At 37.9% G+C, this 24,477-nt stretch overlaps 1 protein-coding gene and 1 long non-coding RNA gene across 3 annotated transcripts in view; both read right to left on the reverse strand.

The window, feature by feature from the left end:
* ITPRID2 (ITPR interacting domain containing 2) overlaps nucleotides 1-8,527 on the reverse strand; it is a 38,810-nt gene extending 30,283 nt beyond the window's left edge. Inside the window, exons 1-6 of one of the 2 annotated variants that reach the window (XM_066278697.1) lie at nucleotides 7,963-8,527; nucleotides 7,555-7,600; nucleotides 4,554-4,603; nucleotides 3,657-3,713; nucleotides 1,361-1,400; nucleotides 1,173-1,268 (exon numbers count right to left, since the gene is read on the reverse strand). In XM_066278697.1, coding sequence (XP_066134794.1) covers nucleotides 1,173-1,268; nucleotides 1,361-1,400; nucleotides 3,657-3,713; nucleotides 4,554-4,603; nucleotides 7,555-7,600; nucleotides 7,963-8,176 — 503 coding nt within the window. In that variant the 5' untranslated portion in view covers nucleotides 8,177-8,527. Of the gene's footprint in view, nucleotides 1-1,172; nucleotides 1,272-1,360; nucleotides 1,401-3,656; nucleotides 3,714-4,553; nucleotides 4,604-7,554; nucleotides 7,601-7,962 lie in introns of both variants that reach the window. The other variant, XM_066278696.1, reaches the window with a different exon arrangement.
* Nucleotides 8,528-14,641: 6,114 nt separating this feature from the next.
* Nucleotides 14,642-24,477, reverse strand: part of LOC136337515 (uncharacterized) — a 56,575-nt gene continuing 46,739 nt past the window's right edge. Inside the window, exon 3 of the long non-coding RNA XR_010731846.1 lies at nucleotides 14,642-14,735. This is a non-coding gene — a long non-coding RNA (uncharacterized lncRNA). The remainder of the gene's footprint in view (nucleotides 14,736-24,477) is intronic.

Below are 24,477 nucleotides of genomic sequence, written 5' to 3' on the forward strand. Positions count from 1 at the left end.
TAAAATAAGTTTACAGTCCACATTACATTATAAATAAATTCATATTCCTGCTTTCCTATAATAAAATCTTTTTCTACAGCTTTAAATCATTGCTTATTTCAGTATCTTTATACACTGTGTACTAAATGTGATAAATAACTTTAAAAATGTCCATTCTCAAGCTGTTAATATTGGGGGAAAAGAGCTAACCCTCAGTAAGAGATTCTCTAAGTGATTCCTCACCTTATTTTTTTTGTCATTTTAAGAGAGTCTCAGTAAAGTAGCTAATACAAAACAAATGGAGGAAATGTGGGAGAGAATTAGGAATAAAAAGATTAAAGAAGAAATGAACAGGGAAAACACAGAAGGAAGTTGGAAGAACTATGGTACCAAATGACATTCTGTAGAACTTGAGCTTTTCTGCTCTCTTTGGCTGTAGAAGAGGTAATACAGGTAACAACCTGATCTCAGGAAAGTGAAGGAGGAGCTTGTTTGCAACTTCTCCCTAACCACTTCCACTCAGAAGTAGGAGGAGTCAGGTGAGCATGGATTATACAAAGGTAACTTCTTACTCTAATTCCATTGAAAATTGAACATTTAGCATCTCTCCTCTCTCATACCACTGATAATCCAAGCTAAGACTCACTGAGAAATACAGGACCATTTAGAGATAGAACTTGAACAGAAGAAAATTGCAATTTGTTTTTGAGAAAATGCTCAGATTCTAATGTAATAATTTGAATAACTGGTTCCAGAGGCACATATATTTGCTTATTTTAATATATAAAAAATCTTTGATTCACTAATGAAGAAAAATCTATGCTTAACTGTCAAACTTTACATTAAAAAGGTTGATCTGATTTTTATGTCAGAGCAACTCAAGACCCTAACGGAATAAAGAATTTTGGAAGCAGAAGTTACTCCACTATGGAGTTCTCTTTTGAGTTGTTGATGGGGCTCAAAATACCTGTTAATGAATTCCAACAGCACTATAAACATATTTGTTACTTTTTATGTAATCTTAATTTAAAATAAAAGCAGCAGCTGTTCCTATTAGTCATTCTGAAACATGAAACACTTTGGATTCCTTTTTATTTCATAATATTAAGCCAAATCCAAGTTAGAAAAAGTGGCAAGAGTAGTAGGTCATCTACAACACAATGTAACTGCAGCATAATTTCACAACAAGTTACCTTGAGACTGTCCCACTACTTTTCCCAGATCCAGTGGAATTCATACTTCTCCCTTTCTGATGAAACTGTAGTCTTCTCTCCTTGGCCAAGATATTACTGCTATAAATAAAATTAAATTATATAAAACCTTATTCTCCTAAATGTCCTTCATTTAAAAAAAAAGAAAGAAAACAAACACAGTTACATACCAATTTTCGATTTGAGCATCAGTTTCATGGAGGTGGTTGGCTACAGGTAAAAGAATAAATGTGGAGTCCAATTGTTAGTAGGACAGTAACTACTATAATACAATCAGCAAGAAAGCAAATTAGTCATAATAATATTGCTAAATGCTTAATATGCCAAATTCTTGTGTTGACTTATTCAGTCTACATCATTAATAGTAATGTACAGATTGATAAGAATAGATCCAGTAGCTTTTGAAAGTTGTTTTTGTGAGTTAGCAATATAAAACTACTTCCACTGAATAAAACAATACAAAGACATAGATAACCAATTAAACTTCTTTAACAGTTTAGAAACAAGTGGTAAGCAGGTGTACAATGTATATGATATATGTAGTTCTAATTATTAAACATGAAAGCTGTTAAAAATATCTTAAAAGCAAAAACATGATTCAGCATTAAATGTAGAAATAGTATACATCAACCTCTAATGTGTTTTTTTAAGGCTAAAAATTCACTCCAGTTACAACCACGTTTTAATGCAGATACTTGGAAATTTTATACTCATTTCAATGTTAAAAATTGCCTTTCAAGTTTATCTTAGACTTACAAGTTCTAAACAGATATAGATTGTTATTCTTAAATTTACAGTAAGTTAAATGTACTGCATTTAACGTTTTTAGACAAACATAAAGCATGACATTAATTTAAAACATTTATTTATGCACATCAGGTTTTTTTTTTTCATTTCTGATCTGCAAAGTCATGGTAACTTCTTAAGTTTCTTTGTACATCAATCAGAAAGATCCCTAACTCGTAGCAACTCAATAAATATTTACTGGATGAATGAAAATAATTTTAAAATAATTTCCAGTAAAATGGTATGAACTTCCCTCTTCTCTGGGATATCCTTTTAGGGTTTGATTTCCCAGAAAATCATTCAATAAGGGTAAACAAGCAAAGCAAAGAGGATTTTTAGGGTAGTAAAAACATGCTAGATGATGATATAGAGATGGCTACATGTACCTAACATTTGTTAACATCTATAAAACGAACAAGACCAAGAATTAACACTAATGTAACCTATGCACTGACAGTAATTACGATGCTGCACTGCAGGTGCATTACTCGTAAGGACTGTACCACTGTAGTAGTGGTGTTAGTCAACGGGGAGGCTACACATAACGGGGACAGGAAATACATGGGAAATATTTGTACCTTCCCTTCCATTTTTTGGTGAACCTAAAATTACTCTAAAAAATAAAGTCTTAAAAAATAATTATGTATTGCAAGAAACTACGAAGACAAATGTCAAAGTGTTATTTACAGCAATGCTGAACTGCATCTAAAAATGGGGTGACATGTGCGACTGTGCTGACTGGAAAGCACTGAGTTTAAGCTCTTTACTTAAGAGTTCACTCCTTGAAAGCACACTAACAGTGATAATAAAAACGGATATATTCCAGAATTTTCAATATTGACTAGAATGTTCTAACTCAGACAGATTGATTGAAAACAGCAAGAGATCAAGGATATTAATTAAATTCAGTAGATAAATTCATTATTCATCAAATTACAATTTTAAAAGATTTAATAAAATCCTTATTTTTTTTTTATAAAAAGCATACTGTATTCAGCTATACAGATATAGATAGTCTTAAAATAGCAATAAAGTAATAAAATAACCAATTCTTAATTTTACATTGTGGAAAGCTTTATAATCTCAGGAAGAAACTGTATAATATATAAAAATTTAACCATAGCACAACCCACTTTTAAAATGCTAATGAAGTCTGCAATAGACATAGCATAATTATTTCTAAAAAATTCTAGTAACTCTATTTTGTCTTCATCCTTTAATCTCCTAACACTCTGGAAAAAGCAGAAAGGGGGAAAGGTAGGAGACACTTGAATGCAAAGAGAAAGACAAGCTGCAGCTGTGAGTCTGACATAAGGCTACCTCATACTAAAAATAAGCTTCAATTTAGTTTTCTCATGTATAAATATTTAAGTTTCCTTCCTTCTGAGGGACAATTCTTCCCTCAGTTATATCACCATTGTTTGCCTCCAAACAGTTCCTTTGAGCATTTAACTCCAAGAAAGACACATGGGCATTTAACAATGGTTTTTCAGCACCATTCCTATATGTATCTTATAGGTTCTGACTCAATTATTAACATACAGAAAGTCCTATAAAATATGTCTGAGCCATTTTAATGACCTTAATATTTAGCTCTGAGAATCTTAAACCTGAAAGCAATCAACTTTATTTTTAAATTTTAAAACTATATGAAAACACAGTTCTTCCAAACAAAGGTACCTTCAGCTCCCAGTGACAAATCATCTTCAAAACTTCCTCCATTTCTCACAAGCACACCTGAAAGAAACATTAAAAGATTCATCCTGATGTTCTGTTCTTGCTGATACCCAGGTAAAATCATTTTTTACTAAACGAAATCAACCAAGCAAACTCTAATATATTGTAAAGTGTTTCAGACCTGAATTCCCTCAGAAATTATTCTGATTACACAATTTCAAGAAGCAAGTATAAACTTTATCATAAAGTAACCATGATTTACAGCCAGGTAAAGTTCTTAGAAGCTGATCTACAGGCTATTTAATACATATGCCTTTGAAGATGTTCAGGTAGATAACACATCTTACCCAAGAATTTCAAAGAAAACCATATCCTAAAGCACTCTTTCCTTTCACGTCCTTTATATTAAGTCAGAAGCTCAAGCTAGATTTTCCTGATACTGTAACTGTTTTTTATATGCCTTGCCACTACCTGCACATTCTTGTTGTGCTTTGAACTTTAGAATTCTGTCTTGCACAGGTGACAGAATTTCAGGTGTGGCCATTTCAGTTAGTGTAAGCAAAGAAATGCTTCACTAATGCTGACCTAGTTCACATGATATATATTTTCTTTATGTTCACATGTCATATTTCTATACTTAATTACTCTTTATAATCTCTTTATATGAACAACAGAAACACAAATTTCACGTTGTAAAAAGATCTGGTAATTTGCTTAAACTCACCACTGTTTTTAAAGTTTATTGACAAGACTTCTCCCTTTTGGCCTCTATCGCAGAACAACGTATATTAAAAATAAATATTGCTTTTTATAATTCACACACACACATACTTTCACTGACAGGACAAATGAAGCAGAACCCTCTTAAAGAATAGACTTAGAAAGGCAACTTTTTCTTACCCTTGAGTGTACCGCTGCTTTGCTCATCCAGTGAGGCTCCCAAAGGGGTACTGAAACCAGAGAAACATATAAACCTTAGTCTTGAAAAAGCTGTCTGGAGACCTGTCACTGCACAGCCTAACACTTAACGGGTTATAGCTAATCAAGCTTCTAATCACACTGTAACTCTTCTCCCAAACACACAAGGAATGCAAGTGGATTACATAAGTAACATGCTACTAACTAAGCAAATACTTATGTCAAGTCAGTTTAGCAGGAATCATTTAATCACACATCTGATCTGTCAGCAATTAAGAGCAAGCATGGCAATTACAAATGATATGAACTGGCATTTTCTTTACAGAAAAAGAAAATGACAACGGAAATTGAGAAGAAAATGTTTGCTTCCCTCAGTCCCCTCCCTAAACACAGGAAACAGAATTAAAAGAAAACAAATCTTCATTTCAGTAAAATCAAAAAGTCAAATCTAGTGAGAAATAAGGCTCAACAGTTTTCTTAAACCTTATCTGTTAAATCTACCATTAGCATTTTAGGGTACCACTTGGCACCTCCCTTACCCCACCTACTATCTTTCTTGATTCAAATGGAGAAGTTAAAGATTTATTTTCTGCTTTTAAACTAAAAAGTACATATGTTGTTCATTTAACATTGAAAAGAAAATTACTAAAACATTGGCTTGAGAATCAACCTTAAGAACTAGCCATTACTAAATCCTTTCACATTCTTGTCGTTCAGATAACTCAGAAATCTTTTTTTAATGCAAAAATGTTTTTCATTTCTTTCTCAAAGCTACTTTACAGAAACAAATTGTTTTATTTTGAAAATTCTACTTTCATAACATTTTATACCTGTTAAAAATTCCATCAAAGTCAACACAAAAATATCAGTTTCAAATAAATGTTACTGAAATGCCAATTAAATGTTGACTATGCAAATATATAAGCAATGGCAGTTTGTGAACATTAGTGCTTTTAGTACAATTAGTGCTTTTTATGATTTTTTTCTTATGGTAAAAGAGCCATAAACAACTACGACAGAGAAATTAATACAACCTTTAAGCTAAGTTTTTACATATAATTTAATCTCTAATTTATGTCTTCAAAAAGTCATTCTTCTCGATGGCTACTTTCTTAGGACAAAACACTGGATTACGTCTTCTTCAGATGTGTCCACTGATCTGTGCACTAACACAAAGTGGCAATAAGCAGAATATAACTGGCATTTTACTTCAAACATAAGTCTCTACTCTTATAATTGCTCTCTTCCGAATTAAAAAAAAAAAAAAATCTGTCCCTTCTTAGATGCTTATTCAAGCAATCTGTTTCCACTTAGCCAAAAAAAAAAAAAATTGTTATCAAAGATTTCCTTTAAGGAAAGACAGAATGGTATCTTTACTTAGGATATAGACAGCAATAAGAAAATAAAAACTATTCAAGAACTTATGGAGGAAAAACGCTGATTTCAAATCATTTGTCTGTAATGTACAAAATATTTATAGATACATGCTCAACTTGGGAAGGATCCTAAATTGTTATAGAAAAAAGATACAGTTGCATATGTCCTAGAAGTCAAATCTGTAATAATAAAACCAACATAAAAAGGCCTGTTCCAGCTTTCCTAGGCACAAACGAATGCCACTTTTGTACAGAACAGGTGCAACTGTAGGAACAAAAAGGAAACCTCTGAGGACAGGAGCAGCAGACTAAAATCTGACAATATAAATCGAGATTAGCAATAAAACTTCTGGAATTTTCAGACATGATGTGTCTTGCTGAATACTAACAATTGCCTATTGCATTTATCTAAAAGATGCACTTATTTACTATCTACTTGATACAATCCAGGAGCTATAACTGATCCTTAGTATAATCTCTTATACAAGCTTAATTCCTTTACGTCATAAAATAATGTGACACTTCTCTTGCTCTTAAACCTTTTTTTGTACATCTTTAGAAAGAAGGTCCACATATTTTATCATATTTCAGAAGGGTATATTACAACCCTAATAAAGGTTATGGAGTTATGTAATAAAGAGTATTCAGGAAAGCTCCAGGCAATTAATCAAAAAACAACATCAATACAGTAGTGGCCAGTATTTGATATATCTCTAGGGAAAAAAGGCAAAAGATTTCCCAAACTCTGGCACTTGAACAAAAGATTAAGAAAAGCCCAAAATGATGTGGCAAAAAACAGGTACAGAAGCAAACATCTTAATCAAAGCAATATTCTTCATATAATTTTATAAGTAGCAAATAAATTGAAAAAAAAATTAAAATGTGAAACAAGCATATTTCACTGTCATAAGATTTACTTGCAATATGATTCATCTCCTCATCTCCTTTATCAAACATTTTGTACCAGTTGCTAAAGCATGTAATTAAATTGATTTATGCAGTCTGAATGCCTTCAAAGCTCTATTTCCCTTCCATGAATTCCAACGCCATCTGACAAATGCATTTCCAAGAACTAAACTACAAGAACAAAGTTAGCTAGTTCTAATAGCTTTCCAAACAGGATTAGGGCACACACACAAAAATTAAAGCCCGTTTAATATACTGTAGTTAAAGTAAAATTAAACTCATCTAAAACACATTTAAAAGGGAAATGATTCCAGGCCAGATGTACAGATGTCAAACAAAAGCAAAATAAAATATTGTGTAAAATATTTTGTGAAAATCCTCTCGAATAAAAACAAGGGAAGCATAGTAACGCGGCTTGATTATCTGTTTTAGGTTTGCATTCTCTGATGCTAAACTAACATCATGCACCAGAGCTCAAGTACTAACAACTGTAGCGGCACCACGGTCATCAAATAATCCGCGGTCACAGTACTTCCATTTCTACTTGCTTAAAGGAGGAAGCTATCCTCAGGCTCACTTTCCGGTTTCTATCTTACAAAGGCCACGGGACCTGCGGGGATGGCGGCCCGAATCACTGGGCTCGGGTGTCCCAGCTGCGTGGATCTGCCTCCGGGACGCGAGCGGCGCCAGTGAGGACTCACCGGCAGTCCTTGAGCCATATCGCGATCTTCTCGTTGGGCACGTTTCCTGCGGGGCAGAGGGAGGGGACAGGTCATTAACCAACACCAGTAGGGCCCCAATGGCAGGGTTTACCTGGACGCTTCCACGTAGGAAAATATACTGGGGGCAAAATGCAGCCTGGGCAACATGTCTTAGGGTCCATCTGAAGAGAAAGCAGACGGCACCGGACTGTCTCCGCCGATCCAGGAGACGCCCTGCCAAGCCCGCGTGTTTAAAGGTCGAAGCGTCTCCCTTCCCCTCGGCCTATCAAGCCCCGGAGGATCTTACACAATTTACCGGAGTCGCCCCAGGCGTACAAGACTCGCAGTGGCCCGCCACCCGCACGTCCCCCAGGGCCCCTCGGGCCGCAGCCGCAGGGGCGCACCGACCTCTCCCCACGGCTGCAGTCAGCTTCGCGCACGGGAGGTCCTCCTCGTCGTCCTCCTCGTCCTCCTGCGTCGTCGCCGTCTCTGTGGACAGATCCTCGGTCTCCGACGCCTGCCAGGACCCGCGGCACTTGGCCCAGGCCTTCCTCCGGCGACTAGCCACTTGCCACTCCAGTTCCTCCTCCGCCTCCGCCGACCCCCCCAGGGGCTGGTCCATGGCCGCACGGGGGGCTCAGCGGCCCCAGCCGGAGGCTGCGAGAGACAAGGCAGAGGCAGAGCCCCCAGCCCCTGCTGTCAGCGCCCGGCCCGGCCCGGCTAGGGGCCCGGGGCAGCGGGCGCGGGAGGAGGAGGAGAGGAAGGAGGGGAAGGAGGAGGAGAGGGAGAGGGGGAGGAGGAGGAGGAGGAGAGGGAGGGGGAGGAGGGGATGGGAGGGAGGGAGGAAGGGAAGGAAGGGGAGGAAGGAGGAGGAGGGCCAGCGCTTCACGTGAAGCCAGCGGAGGGCGCTGGGAGAGCAAGTGGCCCCCAAGGAGGAGCGCTGCTGGAAGCCTAGCTCCAGCCGGCCCCACTCCCTGTTCCCGCCCCCTGGCCCCGCCTCTCACCCCCACCTCCCCTCTCCCGCCTGCGGCCTCCCGCCTCCGCCGCAGCCTGACAGGCTGGGGCCCTGTCGCAACTGCGCTTCTGCGAGCCCCTCCCCTGGAGGCGTGCTACGCCCCCTTCCGGCGGGGGCGGGGGCGGGGCGCCCCGGTGCCCCTGCGCTTTGTAGTGGGAGTCGCAGCCCCACTGTGGGGCGAGATTATGTTTGCTAATTTGTTAGCAGTGCTTTCTTCCTCGCAACTTTTTCTGTACCACAAAGCAGAAAGTATGGAAACACTGGGTCTCATCTCACTGGAGTGACTTTTCACCACGTTAAAATAAATGACTCTTTGGGCTCCCTGAAAGTTATTCGAGGAGTTCCAAAGCATTGTGTTCAAGGGACTGTGGATAAAGATGAAAAAAAGAGGCGAGTCCTCCTCTGGTCAAAATGTCAAACCTGGAAAAGATTGTGCTTCATGGAGTGCTACATTCATGCATAAGGAAGTTATTTATGATGGTTGTGTTATGTATGCAAATGAATTGAGAAAATATTTAACTGGATATTCCATATTGAAGTTGGACATAGAGAAGGAAAGAAAAATTGAGCAAGGAATCTCTAGAGAAACGTGCTTGGATTTTGGTACAACAAGATGCTACAAGAAACAAATGATGTCAAGGTTCAGAACTATTTTTCAAATGAGTTTGAGCAGTTCCTTTTTTTATTTTTAAAATTTTCAGCAGGAAGACTGTAAAATCCAATTCAAAAACCAGGCATGAATTTATGGGTTGCCAGTATCTATAAAATTATAAAATCCAGACTAACTTTCCATAACCATCTTAAAATTCTGGGCCTCATGTATTCTACGAAATATTAAAGGAGCCACTTTTATCTTATTGGTTTGAAATTTCACTATTACTTTTTTCTTCTAATTTTAAAGACTTTTCAGACTTCAAGAGTCTTATACCAAAAGCAGCTAATAGTTTAATGGTCCTCCTATTTTGGTCAGTCTAGCTGCTCTAGGAAAGGTAAGGAGAGAAAGTGAGGGAGGAGGTACTCAAAGATTCTGGTCAAAACCCACAGAGAACAAAATACACTGTCTTGGGTTTCATTCAGAGTCCTGGAGGACCCCACGCTGCCCAGGTGCCACTGCCCACTTCAATTCCATCATCTCCACAGGCTGTTGCTGACTCGATCCTCACTTCTCAATTCATTCCTGTCCTTTCTGTCCAATACTTCCATGATCTTCAGGATCTGACTGAGCCAGAACTTTTCCTCCATTACATCTTTCCCACAATTTCCTGGTATACAACTGAATGTCTATCTCATTTATTTGGGGACTGAATTGTGCAGTAAACAATATGACTGACCTCTGAGAGATGTTTGATGTCCCAGCCAAATTGTAAACTGTGGAGAGTAGAAAGCGTTTCTCAGTATTCTTCCTGCACTCCTTACACTTTTAGTACAGTGTGAATCCTACAACGAGTTCTTTTGAAGTAAATTTTCAAATTTTTTCTGTTCTTTAGAATGGACAGTAGAATGGATAAAATACTTGCTTCATGTTGTTTCTCTAAGACTTATCAATCTCTTATTTAGTTTTGTTGTTTAAACAGCTTTAGAGAAACAACAAAGTTTTTTTTTAATTATAATTTTATTTTTTTAATGGGGCTACATCAATAAATCAGGTTACATATATTCAAAGATCAACAAGTCCAGGTTATCTTGTCTTTCAATTATACAACAAAGAATTTTTGAGAAAAGCAATAATGAACCATATTTTATATTTAAAAATCAAATCATAAGAGTCAAATAATAAAGAAAGAAAAAATTGCCAGAAGCTAACAGGAATTATTGAATCTCCAATTTTTCTTCTACATTATAATTTTTAATGCAAAATATTAAGTACTACAGAAATAATAGAGAAGGAAATCCTTAAAATGGCAAGCTATTTCAAAAAAGTAAGGGGTTATAACTGTCTTCTCAACTTTTAGATTTTTCAGAAATGCTTAATGTGTTTCATGTATTCAATAATGAATACCATACCACACATGAGGAGAGTCTAGCTGTTTCCTTCTTCAAGGACTTTTTTTTTTTCTAAACAAGTACTATATTGTAGACCAACTGCAAATCCACATTGCAGAAGCTCTGCATAAAGGATAATACCCAAGTCACTGATGCTTACAAGACAAAGGAAGAAATAGATTTATTTTACATGTGGATAATTTCATCCAACATGACATAGTAGAAACAGCAGGGTCTTTGGTGTCAGACTGAAGTTTTAGATCTGTTTTTGTATCTCTAGTTGTATGACTTAGGATAAGACAGCTAATATCTCTGGGCATCATGTTTCTCATTTGTGAAATAGCACAGCAATCATGAAAACAAGGACCTTCCCTTGGCATGGAATAAAGTCGGTGCTCAGTATAGCTACTGGAATTATTATACTGCAGAAGGCAAAAATCAATTTCATATGGGGAGAGTATTCTTATACTAATAAATGGCAACTATCTTCATGCTCAAGCAAATAAATTTTTAAAATGCCATAAACTCAGGTTAGGACAGAAAACATACTCTAATTAGAAAGATTTAAATGGAAAAGCTTATTTCAAAACTGAAATATGTCTAACCAGGGTGGTGCAGTAGATAGTGTTGACCCTGGATGCTGAAGACCCCAGTTAGAAATCCCTAGGTCACCACCTTGAGCATGGGCTCATTGGCTTGAGCACACGGTATGCCAGCTTGAGCACACGGTAGCTGGCTTGATTGAGCCCAAGGTCACTGGCTTGAGCAAGGGGTCACTGGCTCAGCTTTAATCTCCCCCCCCCCCATCAAGGCACATAGAGGAAGCAATCAATGAACAATTAAAGTGAAGCAATTATAAGTTGATGCTTCTCACTCTCCTCCCTCTTTCTCTCTCCCTGTTTGTCTCTCTCTCTAAAAATCAATAATTAAAAAAAACTTAAACACTACACTCAGTTTAATTTAGTTTTTGTTTGCTTTACCAGATTTTAACACATAACTCAAGATTATAAGACAAGATTTACTATTAGGTAAGTTAAAACATTTTGGTTCTAGTTATGATACTGCCCTGGCCGGTTGGCTCAGTGGTAGAGCGTCGGCCTAGCGTGCGGAGGACCCGGGTTCGATTCCCGGCCAGGGCACACAGGAGAAGCACCCATTTGCTTCTCCACCCCTCCGCCGCGCTTTCCTCTCTGTCTCTCTCTTCCCCTCCTGCAGCCAAGGCTCCATTGGAGCAAAGATGGCCCGGGCGCTGGGGATGGCTCTGTGGCTTCTGCCCCAGGCGCTAGAGTGGCTCTGGTCCCAACATGGCGACGCCCAGGATGGGCAGAGCATCGCCCCCTGGTGGGCAGAGCATCGCCCCTGGTGGGCGTGCCGGGTGGATCCCGGTCGGGCGCATGCGGGAGTCTGTCTGACTGTCTCTCCCCGTTTCCAGCTTCAGAAAAATGAAAAAAAAAAGAAAAATAAAAAAAATGATACTGTTTCTTCAATAACATTCATGAAATCAAAATTTTATTTTGTGCATCAAAATCTTAATATAATTCAGAATCTGATCAGAAAGTGGTAGCGATGCAGTTTACCAAATTGTCACGCTTTATTAAGACAAAGGGAAGCAGGAAGGTATAAGGTAAGGTAAGTGCAATAGAATTGCAGATTAAATAAACAGTAGCATTATATATTTCAATAAGATTATGTAGAGAGAAAAATTCTATATGAAACAAGTTTGGAAAGTGCTTCATGTTATATCCTCATCTTCTCCTACCCCAAGCTAGTCATAATGAAAATGTCAAAGACTTGAGAAATCCAAAAGGTTTAATTTTAACGCATTATTTGCAAAATTCATTTCAACATGAAATCTTTAGGGCCTTTTAGTATCACTATTAACATTTCCAGGGATAACAGTGGAATAATTTGCCATAGGATAAAAGAGAATGAAAAGAAAATGTTACTCAGCAAGTGAATTCTTCAAAAACTTTAAAAGATTTATTTACAAATCATATACTTGAACTATGAGGAAAACTGGTTTGACTTTGGTTTTTTGATATACTTTTAAGTGATTATTAATCATTAAAATATTTTTGATTTTTGTATATACTTTAAAGTAATAAAATTGCATATTTAAGGTCTATAATTGCACCTATTATTTATTATTTCACATTAGCAAAATCCAAGGGTTATTATCTTAGTTCATTGTCCTCATAAGGAAGCAATAACACAGCATAACAATCTGGTATTTTGATTTCCCTTACTTTCCCAAGTACATACTAGGGGAAACAGATGTCAGTACCACAGGAACTTTACCTGGAAGATTATTTACATAGTCTGGGTAAGTTTATATACTCTCTGATTTTGTGCGTGTTGAAAACTTGTAATTTTATCATTGTTCATAGATCATAATCTCTTCAGTTTGCCACATTATGCGAAATTTACTCTCTCCGTGGTTAGACCTTGTGGAGAGCTTGTTTTCTTTTCAGCGGCTCAATTCTTTGGTGTTTCTGAGCAACAGGTAAGAATGGCTCATCTATTCTTCATCAACAATGGCATGAAGCAAGATTATATAACAGAGTAAGCTCTATTTGGTCTCTTTCAATCAATTAATGAAACAACTCAAAAGAGGTTTTGAAATCCTCATAACTGGACATAGTTATGCCATAGGAATGCCAAAATGCTTTTAATTCAGCTGTGAAGTCTTAATGCTCAAGATTAGGTCAGTCCTTTTTTCTTTTTATTAGTCCTATTCTGAAATACTGCTTTTAAAGATCTCTGACATTTTTAATTATAAAAGCTTTTAAAAAGGTATATCTGTCGCTATCAAGTGCTCAATCTATGCCATTTGAGAGTAGACATTTTTCCACAGTGCACAACAAAACGTTAGGATGCATTTCTCAGTTTTAACACTGTCCTATTATGTGATCAATTTATTGAGACACATCTTTTTCCTAATTTAAGATTATCTCTGGTATCATATTACATTTGTGATTATTTCCATAGGAAGCCATTTAGAACTATTACATTTTTATCATTTCACCATGCATATCTTTGGAATTACATATTTACATGGAAATAAATCCTACATTTTATGAGGATCAGAAAAAAAGAAGCTAGTGACTAGATAAATCATATATCTATCTAATATAATGTATCTTTAAAAGCTTTAAGTTGATGCAGACCTTATAAATGGTTCTTGGAAAGGTACACACATGCATACGTAACACACAATGTCTTTTTAAAAAATAACTCCGCTATGTGCCTGAACCACACTGGCCTCTCCCATCACATTTCCCTTCTCTAATCTCCCTTCTGCAGCTCCTTCATGCCCATCTCAGAACAAACACAATCTGCATTCAGAACAGGACCATTTACAAGTTGAATGGAGTTATTTTGGGTGAGTCATTGTAAACACAGTACAAAACCTTTCCTCACTCACCAGAAATGCATTTTTAAAATAAAGCCAAAGTGAACAAGCGTTGGCAAGTTTGAAGGTGGACAAAATGGGGAGAGAGCAGGGTTTCTGCCAAATGCAGAGAGAATTCTTCTAAACCATTTTTGGCTGTTCTTTACATTCAACTCTACCAATTTCTTTTACCATCACTAACCAAGAAGTGCTAGATTGAGCAGGTAGGACTTCAAAACAGGGATACCCTATTTCAACCAGCACTGTGATAGGAACAAAACTAGATCTCATGTCATTTAGCAACAGTTTTAAATCCCCCCTTTTTTTGTCATTCTTTAATTCAGAAGCTATGAAATGCATCCACTTAATATTTTCTGATTAAATCAATTTTGAAAATTAATAATACTTATAACCAATTTTTTTAAAAGTTGTTATAAATTCAGTATGCAGCTCTTTAAAATTGATTTTAAAATAGAGTTCCATGAGAGTTAATCAAACAAAATGTTAAAAGAAAGAGAGCGAGCTATAAGCCAGAATATAAGCCAGTTCCTAAGAAACTTTAAAAATTGAACTGATATAATAAAGTCTATACAATGGCTTGATAAATTTTGGATATTTAACATGCAGATATTCAAGATTGATGAATTAATGTAGATTCTTAATTACATATCTATAGAACATATTACTCACCCTTTATCCTACACAGAACTTTCTAGCAGAAATATAAGTTATCACTCTTCTACAACTTGCTAGGAATCAGTTGCGGTTCACATCTCATGAACGAGGAGTAAACTGAAATAAAGATGGAGACATTCTTAAATGTATAATGCTAATTCAGAACTCTTTTGCTATAAAATGTGATAGTCTTTGAAAGTCACCTTTAACCCAAACAGATACTATGGGCTAAATAATACACCCTGTAAGGGGCTCTATAATTATATGTTCCCTGTTCACAAAGGGTCTATCATCAAGCTGTGGGGATGCACTAGGTTTTAATAGATGTTTTTGTGCAAGTATTCTCCTTGAACTCCCTTCAAATTATCAGTTTCCACAAGGCATGGTGACAATTATTGGTTAAACAGAATATTGGTGTCTGAAAGTTAATTTGGCTGTGGAAGCAGTAGGGTCATAATAAACACATTTTTCCCTCATTGTAGGTGAGAGCATACGAAGAACTCTGGTGTTCCACATTTGGAGGAAATTTTTTTTTTCTTTACTGGTTAAGCAATTGTTTTCAAATTATAAAATACAGTGCTTATACAGCCTTTAAGACTTACCTTATTACACTTAGTTGTATTTTAAAATAACCTCCACATGGTCAAAAGTTAAAAGAATTAAATATCTATTGATGAGAACTCATAACTAAGAACTTCCCCACCATCTTGTTTCAAAACAGGCAGAAAGGTGAAGCAAACCTCCATTAAGATTTCTGTGGAGCAAGAAAGTTTATTATTGCTCTTAAGTAGCATATTTGTCCTGATTATATTAGTACAAATCAAACATCTTAAAGTTGTGTTTATTAATAGACTGCTATTAAGTAAAAGAACTTAGGGTAAAGGTCAGCACACAGGTGGTTTTGTTTATTTTTAAAAATCCTCTGTCTGAGCCCATGTCTATCCAATTCTCTTCTAAACAAATCAGCCCAAGTTGGCACCTTTAAACCTTTAAATACTGTACCTATAATAGTGCTGATATGCAATTTGGAGAAATGCTGTTAGAAGAGCAATTATTTCAATGGATTCAAGGAAATCATGTTAAAAATAGATGCTTTTGACTGAGTACTTGTTGTGTGCCAGATAACTGTATTTAGAGCTGGACTTTACAGAGTCTAATGCAATACAATTCTATAAGGGCTTGTATTATTCTCACCTTACGGATAGGGAAATTGAGCTTCATAAGGATAATACTTGCCCCGAGACACATACTTGTAAGTTGCAGAGTGAAACAGGACTAGTAACCTGCAAAGCCCATGCTCTTACCTAAGATCTGTGACTATCTCAGAGTACTCCTGGTCCACTGTTAAGAAACATTAGTAATCACTCTTCCCTGACTGAGCGGATTCTTCACATATGGCTGACGTGAGGGTCAGTGTGACTTATGCGTAGGAGGAGGCCTAGGAAAGCGATTAATTATTACAGTATCCTCATTTTACAAGGCTGGAAACTGAGCTCAGAAACTTTAAGGAGCCTGCCTAAGGCCAGCCATCTACTTAAGTGACAGAATTAGTTAGGGACAAGAATCCATATCTCAATAGCCCTACAAATACTCATAAAAGCAAAGCTCAAAAAACTACTTCTAGTTTATCAAATATGAAAACCTCAAAGAGACTATGAAAACAAAGATTTAAGTAGCCAGGCTTCTTCTGTGTTCCACGTCAGTTGAGTCTGTTCTGACTCCTGGCAACCCTCTGAATGTCAGTCCTCAACAGTGCTGCTCAGCTCCTATAGACTCATGCCTGTGGCTTCCTTTATAGAGTCGATCCATCTCATATTAGGTTTTTCTCTTTTCCTGCTACCTTCTATTTTTCCCAGCCTTGTTGTTTTCCCCAAAGGATCCTGCCTTCTTATGATGTGCCCAACACAGTACAGCTTCAGTTTCGTCTTTTCTGTCCCTAGTGGTTTCAAGTGAATTGTGCTCTAGGACCTACTTGTTCACCTTTCTGGCAACCAGGGTATCCACAGGGCTCTCTCATCCAACACTGTATTTCACATGATTTTTTTTCTATTTGTCAGCCTTTTTACTGTTCAACTTTCACATTCATACATAGTCATGGGGAATAAATACAAGGGTGTAAATTATTTTAGCTGTGGTCTCTAATGACACATCTTCATTCTTGATGATCTCTCCTAATTCTTCTATTGCTACCCTTTCGAGTCTCAGTCTTCTCTTTGTTTCTCAGCTGCAGTCTCCATTTGAACTGACGACTCAACCAAGGTAAACAAAATCTTTAACAAATTTTATGTTTCCATTGTTATGTAAACATTGTATATTTCTCTGCAGTCATGATTTTTGTCTTGACATCCAGATGCAATCCTGCTTTGGTACTTTCTTCTTACATTTTCATCAAAAACCACTTCAAACTATTGTTATTTTCTGCCAATATGATGGTACCATCTGCATACCTTAAGTTATTGATATTTCTTTTACCAATTTTCACCCCTCCTTCCTTTAGTCTAGCCAGTTTTTTATATAATTTGTTCTGCATACAGATTTAGCAAATAGGGACATAAAATGTACCCTTACCTTAAAACCTTTGCCTATAGAAAGTCATTCTGTCCTTCCATATTCTGTTTGACAGTGGCTTTCTGTCCATGATACAGATTACATATCAGGATGATCAAGTGCTGAGGCATGCCCATTTTTTCCAGAGCAACTTAGAGCTACGGAGAGACATACCTGGCCCAGCCACATTCTTGTACTCAGAGCACTTTCCAAAAACAATTTTTACTTCTCATCCTAAAATCTGGTCTTTCCAGCAAGCCTCAATTGCCCACAATGGGACCTGAAGTTTTAAAATTTAACGTAAGGATTATTTAAAACTCAACCTTGAAGAGAACATACAGAAAGTTCTTCTTAAGGATAAAAAACTCAGCCATTACCATGACTAATATACATTATATGTGAGTATATTAATATATTAGCATTTAAGCATGATTTCAAGGAGTTGTGCGAGGAGCGGGGTGCCTTGATAGTGTCACATGATTTCCAGAAGGATGGTTTTTACAAAATCACTCTGTGACTTGTGCAGTGGTGTCCATCTCTGTTGATTTTTCAGTGTGAGTGAAGACATAAATTGATACGCACTGTCTCTGATAAGAAATCTTCCCAAAAGTTAAGTTTATCATCCCGTATTCTCTTTAGAAGAAATATTTTTTTACGATATGTTTTCCAAGAAGAGTCTAGATTACTGGGATTTTTTTTTTTAATCTTGAGAGCACTGGGACTTGGATAACTGACAAAGTTTCTGTTTTTTGCATTGGTTACTAGAAAATTGAGAGCCAAATGTGTGGCTCATCATGCTGATGAGTAGATCATCATGGTATGCATCTTAAACCTTATTCATGACTCTGTTTTGTCTCCACCCTTGTTTTCTGTTCCTTCTTTAATTCTTTTCTTTTTCTCAAAATAATACTTTGTAATTTTTTATATTTCTTCTCTGCAACATGAGAGAAACAGCTAAATAAAATATGTTGGAATATCATGCAAATTATGTTTACTGTACAAAGATGTACATTCATAGAGGAATATTAGGGGGGGCATAAAAATAGTCTGTTATAATAGCAATGTTTGGCTACATTTTTCCTTTGATTTCCCAAACTTTGAAAAAGTGTATTTATAATTTAAAGAGAAAAAGTTATTTGAACTTTGAAAGCTCTAGTTAATTATTCCAGAGGTAGAAGAAGTGTGGCAAGTATGTGCATGATCCCATGCAATGGACTTCAGTTTGATTATGTTAAGCCAAGTGGGGAACTGTCATAAAGTGAGGCTGGAATGGTAGGTGAGAACTAGATTTTAAAGGCCATGATGTGCTATTCTAAGAGACTGTACTATTGCCAGTGGGAAAATGTAAGCAGCTTTCAGTTTTTAACTCAAGTGCTTTATTGAAAGTTAACTAGTAACTATATAGTTGAAAGAGTAGGGAATGGGAAGGCTTCAGGCAAGGGAACTGATTAGGAGGCTTATTAGTATAGAGAAGGAGGCTGATAAAGACTCCAGTGAGTTAGAGCAGTGGAGATAGGGGCTACAATCAGATTTGACAGATTGAGAGATGGGTGTAGAGGAAGAAACAGATCATCCCCAAGGTATGTTTTCCACTTTAATGAATGGGTAGGTATTGGTGTCATTCAACAGGAGAGAGAATATAGAAGAATTGGGTGTTTGATATTAATTTGAGAGTAAAGAAAATGAGCAAAGAACAGAAATGAGTTTATTTTTGGACTTCTTGGATATGAGGTGCTTATATGACACACTGGTGGAAATGTAGTTTTAAACACTATTGGGCAGATAAGTTTATAAACTAATTTTTATGCTCACTTTGTTAAAGATGGCGCTGCCCACGTAAATGGCCAGCACCCAGGTGAAAATATTAATTACCTTCCTGCTTGGGAAGGGGCTTGGTTATGCTAATATGTGCCGGGGGAGGGCTTTTGTGCAGAAAAGTTTTAAAAGGAGGAGCTAGGAGACCATTTTAGGAGAGACTACATCAGTAGTAGTCAACCTGGTCCCTACTGCCCAGTTGTGGGCATTCCAACTTTCATGGTAGGCAGTAGCGGAGCAACCAAAGTATAAATAAAAAGATAGATTTAACTATAGTAAGTTGTTTTATAAAGATTTATTCTGCCAAACTTAGTGAAAACCCGACATAAAGTACTTAGTAAGTAATTATTATTATATGCTTTAACTTGCTGTAACTCTGCTTTATAAATTTTATAAAGTAAAGTTACTTCCCTACTTTATAAATCACCATTACTGTGGAACCAGTGGGTGGTTAGAAAATTTTACTACTAACAGAGATACAAAAGTGGGTGGTAGATATAAAAAGGTTGACTACCCCTGGACTACATTGTTGCAAAGAGGGGAGGAGCCCACACTGTTTTAGGAGAGAGAGGCCACGTGGTTGGAAGGGAGGAGGCAGCCAAAATGGAGGCATGCAGAGGGTGCTGAGTGAGCCTGGTGAGGCCTTTAATTCTAGGAAAAATTGGAGAAAGTCAGTGGCTTTGGGAGCCCTGAATGGAAAGGAAAGTGTTTTCCTGCTGTGTGTATTTTCTCACCTGCCGGTTGCAAGCAGGAATAAAGGATGGCCCATCAGTTCTTGGATCCATTGATTCATTACTGATCCAAAATAAATGGGAACCTGTGTGGGCCAGGTGACTGTGATGGTGGCCATGGCTATGGGCTCTACAAGCACTCAGAAATAAACTACAGAGCTGGAACTCTAGATAAAAGTTTGGCTTAACTATGTAGTGGCATGTGCCTGTGTGTATGGAGGGATCATTAATACCAGACAGCCATCTTTTTATATGAACTTGGTCAACCCTTTTCATATTTCCCAAGAAAGCTATTCTAAACTAAATCTTTTAAGGTAATAGTCATCAAAGACCTCTAAAATGTCAAACCCAGTGGATGCTTTTCACTCCTTACTATATAGGTATCCTTATAGCTTTTGTTAGGATCGACTATTCTTGTTTCTTTCTTGATCTTATATTTTATAATGTCATTTATTTCTCTTAGATGGGAAGAAGATAGAAATGCAACAATGTAGTTAAATTTTCAGGGGGAATAATTAGAAGGAGTTCATGTCCTGGTGGGATAGCTCCGTTGGTTGGAGCATTGTCCCGAAGTGCAGAGGTTACCAGTTTGATCCTTAATCAGGGCACATACAGAAACAGTTCTCTCTCTCTCTCTGTCTCTCCCTCCCTTTCTCCCTTTCTCCCTTTCTCCCTCTCTCCCTCTCCCTTCTTCTCTCTTGCTAAAATCAATAAATTAAAACAAAAAAAAGGAGTTCACACCTAATGTCCTATATGAACTCAGAAAATCAGGCCTGGTTGTCCGCTGAAATGATAAAAACTGAGCTGTTTGGAGAATGAAAAGAATAAAAGTTTAGAATAGCTGTTGTTAAAAATGGAAACAAAGGTCCAAGGGAGAAGTAAAATATTTGTTTGTCAACTATATACGCCTATAGACATCTTGTAAATATTAGCTCACTTATTCATCCCAATATACCTATGAGAGATGCTTGATTATTATTCCCTTTTTGCAGATGAAGAAAATTGAGACACAAAGTGGTCAGGCTGTTTTCCTAAAGGCACCCAGCTAAGTAAATGGAAGAGCCAGGAACTGAGCATCAGTGGTCTGACTCTGGAGTCCATGCTCTTAACCACTTCACAACACTGATAACAATGCTCTATGACTTTATTTTAGCAGGTTTAGGTGCATAAATATTGAATTTCAAAAGAAAAAATTTTAGGTTCATCCAGGATAGGAGTTCAGAGGTTGAGTGTGATAGAAGTTAAGGGATTAGTTAATGAGCTAAACCATGGATTTCTGGCTAGATGGAAGAGGAAGCGCGGGAAGAAAGTAAGCAGCCTGTAGAAGACTTGAATGTTTGCTATTTTCCTAAAGTTTCATGTTCCTTGGGAAGTCCAAGAACAGTTTGACAGAAGTAAGGAAAAGAGAGAGTTGAGCCCTGGCTCCTTGGCTCAGCGGTAGAGCGTCGGCCTGGCGTGCGGGGGACCCGGGTTCGATTCCTGGCCAGGGCACATAGGAGAAGCGCCCATTTGCTTCTCCACCCCCCCCTCCTTCCTCTCTGTCTCTCTCTTCCCCTCCCACAGCCAAGGCTCCATTTGAGCAAAGATGGCCCGGGCGCTGGGGATGGCTCCTTGGCCTCTGCCCCAGGCTCTAGAGTGGCTCTGGTTGTGGCAGAGCAACGCCCGGAGGGGCAGAGCATCGCCCCCTGGTGGGCAGAGTGTCGCCCCTGGTGGGCGTGCCAGGTGGATCCCAGTCGGGCGCATGTGGGAGTCTGTCTGACTGTCTCTCCCCGTTTCCAGCTTCAAAAAAATACAAAAAAAAAAAAAGAGTTGAAAGGAGTAGGAATTCATATTAAGTCAGTATGATGATGAGTGTAATTAAGAGAGGTGAGGAGTTGCTGGATGACGAGGCGGCACTGGGGTGCGGCGCTGGTAGTAGATCACTGAAGTCTAAAACTTAAAGGCTTGTGCAGCAGAAGAGGTCAAGAAATGGTGAGTCTAGGGTGCTGGGTGGGGCATCTCTATAAATACTGAAGTCACTTATGAATCACTCAAGATGAGACAGGAAGTGGGGTGGAGAAAACAACTACAGAAACCAGTGGTAGGCAATGTGAGTTTAATGAAGGAGTGAAAGATGACATAAGATGAGAAAGCAGGAGGCAGTGGAGCCATAAAGCTTTGTTATCAGTGCCCATACCACTAAGATGCCTTAAATGGGCAGCACTGCTGAAGAGCTTTTTAAAGGGGTTGAATTTTTGAAATGATTAAAGCCTTGAATTACCTCAGAGGTCCAGCACATTAGCAAAGTAAATATTAACACAGATTAGTTTATCTGGCCCATATAAAACCATTATCATTTAAGTACAGATAGGGCCCTAAGAGCATGGATAAAGGTTCGAAAGGTGGGAGGGTGGAGGGAGGAAGGGAACACCGGAAATGAAGGTTCAATTTGGCCCTAAGTAATATGAACGAATATAAAGGAGGAGAAAAGAACCAGCAGCCTCAAACATAGAGAACCTGGCATTTGTGGCCTGAGAATAATGTAGAAAAGGGGAAATGTGAGCCATATTCTTCCCTCAGTTCAGAATACTCAATAAAAAACTATTTACTTATTTCAGATGCAGTGATGTAGACTTTCCCAGTTTTAACAAAGTGAAGAACCTCAAAAATAAAAATAAAAAATTTTCTGGAAAAAAATTCTATCTTTGGATTGGAAGACACGATAAATTACAAACTATGATAAAACTAACTAGCAAATATTAGAGGAAATCATGTTTTAGTCAACAAAAATTCAGATTTGCCTTAATGACTTACATTTAGTTTACCTACCAAAACACCACTCTTCCACCCTCTTCTTTACCAACAGAATCCTTTTGATATTACTGGATAATGGCATCTACACCTAACACTAAGAGATATGGCAGCTATCTCATAACCATAAATGGAGCTAGCCTACCAAGACAAACCAAGGTGCTGATAAGTTGCCCAGACTTGGGAAATAGTAATACAGGGGCCCAATTAAATTTAAAATTTCAGGTAATGAATAATATTGTGTGGGATATACCATGTATAACTAAAATTCAAATTTAATTGGATGTCCCATATTTAATCAGACAAGCCTAGATACTCAGGATGACAAAATGAAAAGTTGGATAGATCCTAAGTCATTGAGGAATTAACTGAACCACTGATTAGCCAACTCTGAGAATACCTTAACTCAAAACATTTTAATATTGGTTAAATCTTCCTTACTGTTAAGCTGGTTCTTGTTGCATTTTCTGTTAAAGTCAAAATCATGCCAAGTGATAAAGTTATATCACTCCTCTCATTGAGCAAGTCAATAAATAACACATATTGTTCATCACCAAGTATCAACTTGAAAATTCTAATTAGTATTTTTAAAATTTTTTTTGTGAAATTTCTTCAGTATAAAAACATATACTGTATTTTTCGCTCCATAAGACGTACCTGACCATAAGACACACCTAGGATTTTAAGGAGGAAAATAAGAAAAGTATTCTGAACCAAATGGTGTGTTAAAATATTTAATAAAATACCATATTTTTTTTGCTCCATAAGATGCAAAGGCATTTTCCCCTGCACTTTTGGGGTAAAAAAAAAAAATGTGTCTTATGGAGCAAAAAATATGGTATGTTTTTGGTAAGCATAGTTTTACGTCTTTGTGTAGTACTCCATAAAAACTATTTTTGTTAGATATATAACATGTAATGTCTTCCTCTGTATAGTTTATTTGTATTAGATGATCTCTAAGGTCTATTCTAGTTCAGACTATATTAGTTAAAATAGGACAAATAAAAATATAATATAAAGATAGGCAGGTATTTTCTTACTTGGTAAAGTATCTAACAATAAGGCTCTACAACAGAGATCATTCAAAGTTAAAATTAATTTTTATTTTATTTTTTTGTATTTTTCTGAAGTTGGAAACGGGGAGGTGGTCAGACAGACTCCCACATGCGCCCGACCAGGATCCACCTGGCATGCCCACCAGGGGGCGATGCTCTGCCCATCTGGGGCATCGCTCTGCGCAATCAGAGCCATTCTAGGGCCTGAGGCAGAGACCACAAAGCCATCCTCAGCGCCCGGGGAAACCTTGCTCCAATGGAGGAGGGGAAGACAGAGACAGAGAGGAAGGAGAGGGGGAGGAATGGAGAAGCAGATGGGTGCTTCTCCTGTGTGCCCTGGCCTGTAATCAAACCCAGGACTCCCGCACGCCAGGCCTACACTCTACCACTGAGCTAACTGGCCAGGATCTTAAAATTAACTTTATAAAAAAAAGATTTCTACTGACTATAGTCACTTGTTTTAAGAGTTAATAGAGGTCCTGGCCAGTTGGCTCAGTGATAGAGCATCAGCTCAGTGTGTGGATATCCTGGTTTGATTCCCTGTCAGGGCACACAGGAGAGGTGACCATCTGCTTCTCCATGTCTCCCCCTCCCGTTCTCTCTCTTCCCCTCCCACAGCCATGGCTCAATTGGTTTTGAGCACCTGGCCCTGGGTGCTGAGGATGAGTCCATGGAGCCTTTTTCTCAGGTGTTAAAAAATAGCTTGGTTGCGAGCATGGCCCCAGATGGGCAGAGCACATTGGCCCATCAAGAAGAAGAAGAAGAAGAAGAAGAAGAAGAAGAAGGAGGAGGAGGAGGAGGAGGAGGAGGAGGAGGAGGAGGAGGAGGAGGAGGAGGAGGAGGAGGAGAGGAGGAGGAGGAGGAGGAAGAGGAGGAGGAGGAAGAGGAGGAAGAGGAGGAGGGGGAGGAGGAGGAGGAGGA

This window comes from Saccopteryx bilineata, chromosome 5 (genome assembly GCF_036850765.1).
Source record: "Saccopteryx bilineata isolate mSacBil1 chromosome 5, mSacBil1_pri_phased_curated, whole genome shotgun sequence".
NCBI classification, from domain to species: Eukaryota; Metazoa; Chordata; class Mammalia; order Chiroptera; family Emballonuridae; genus Saccopteryx; species Saccopteryx bilineata.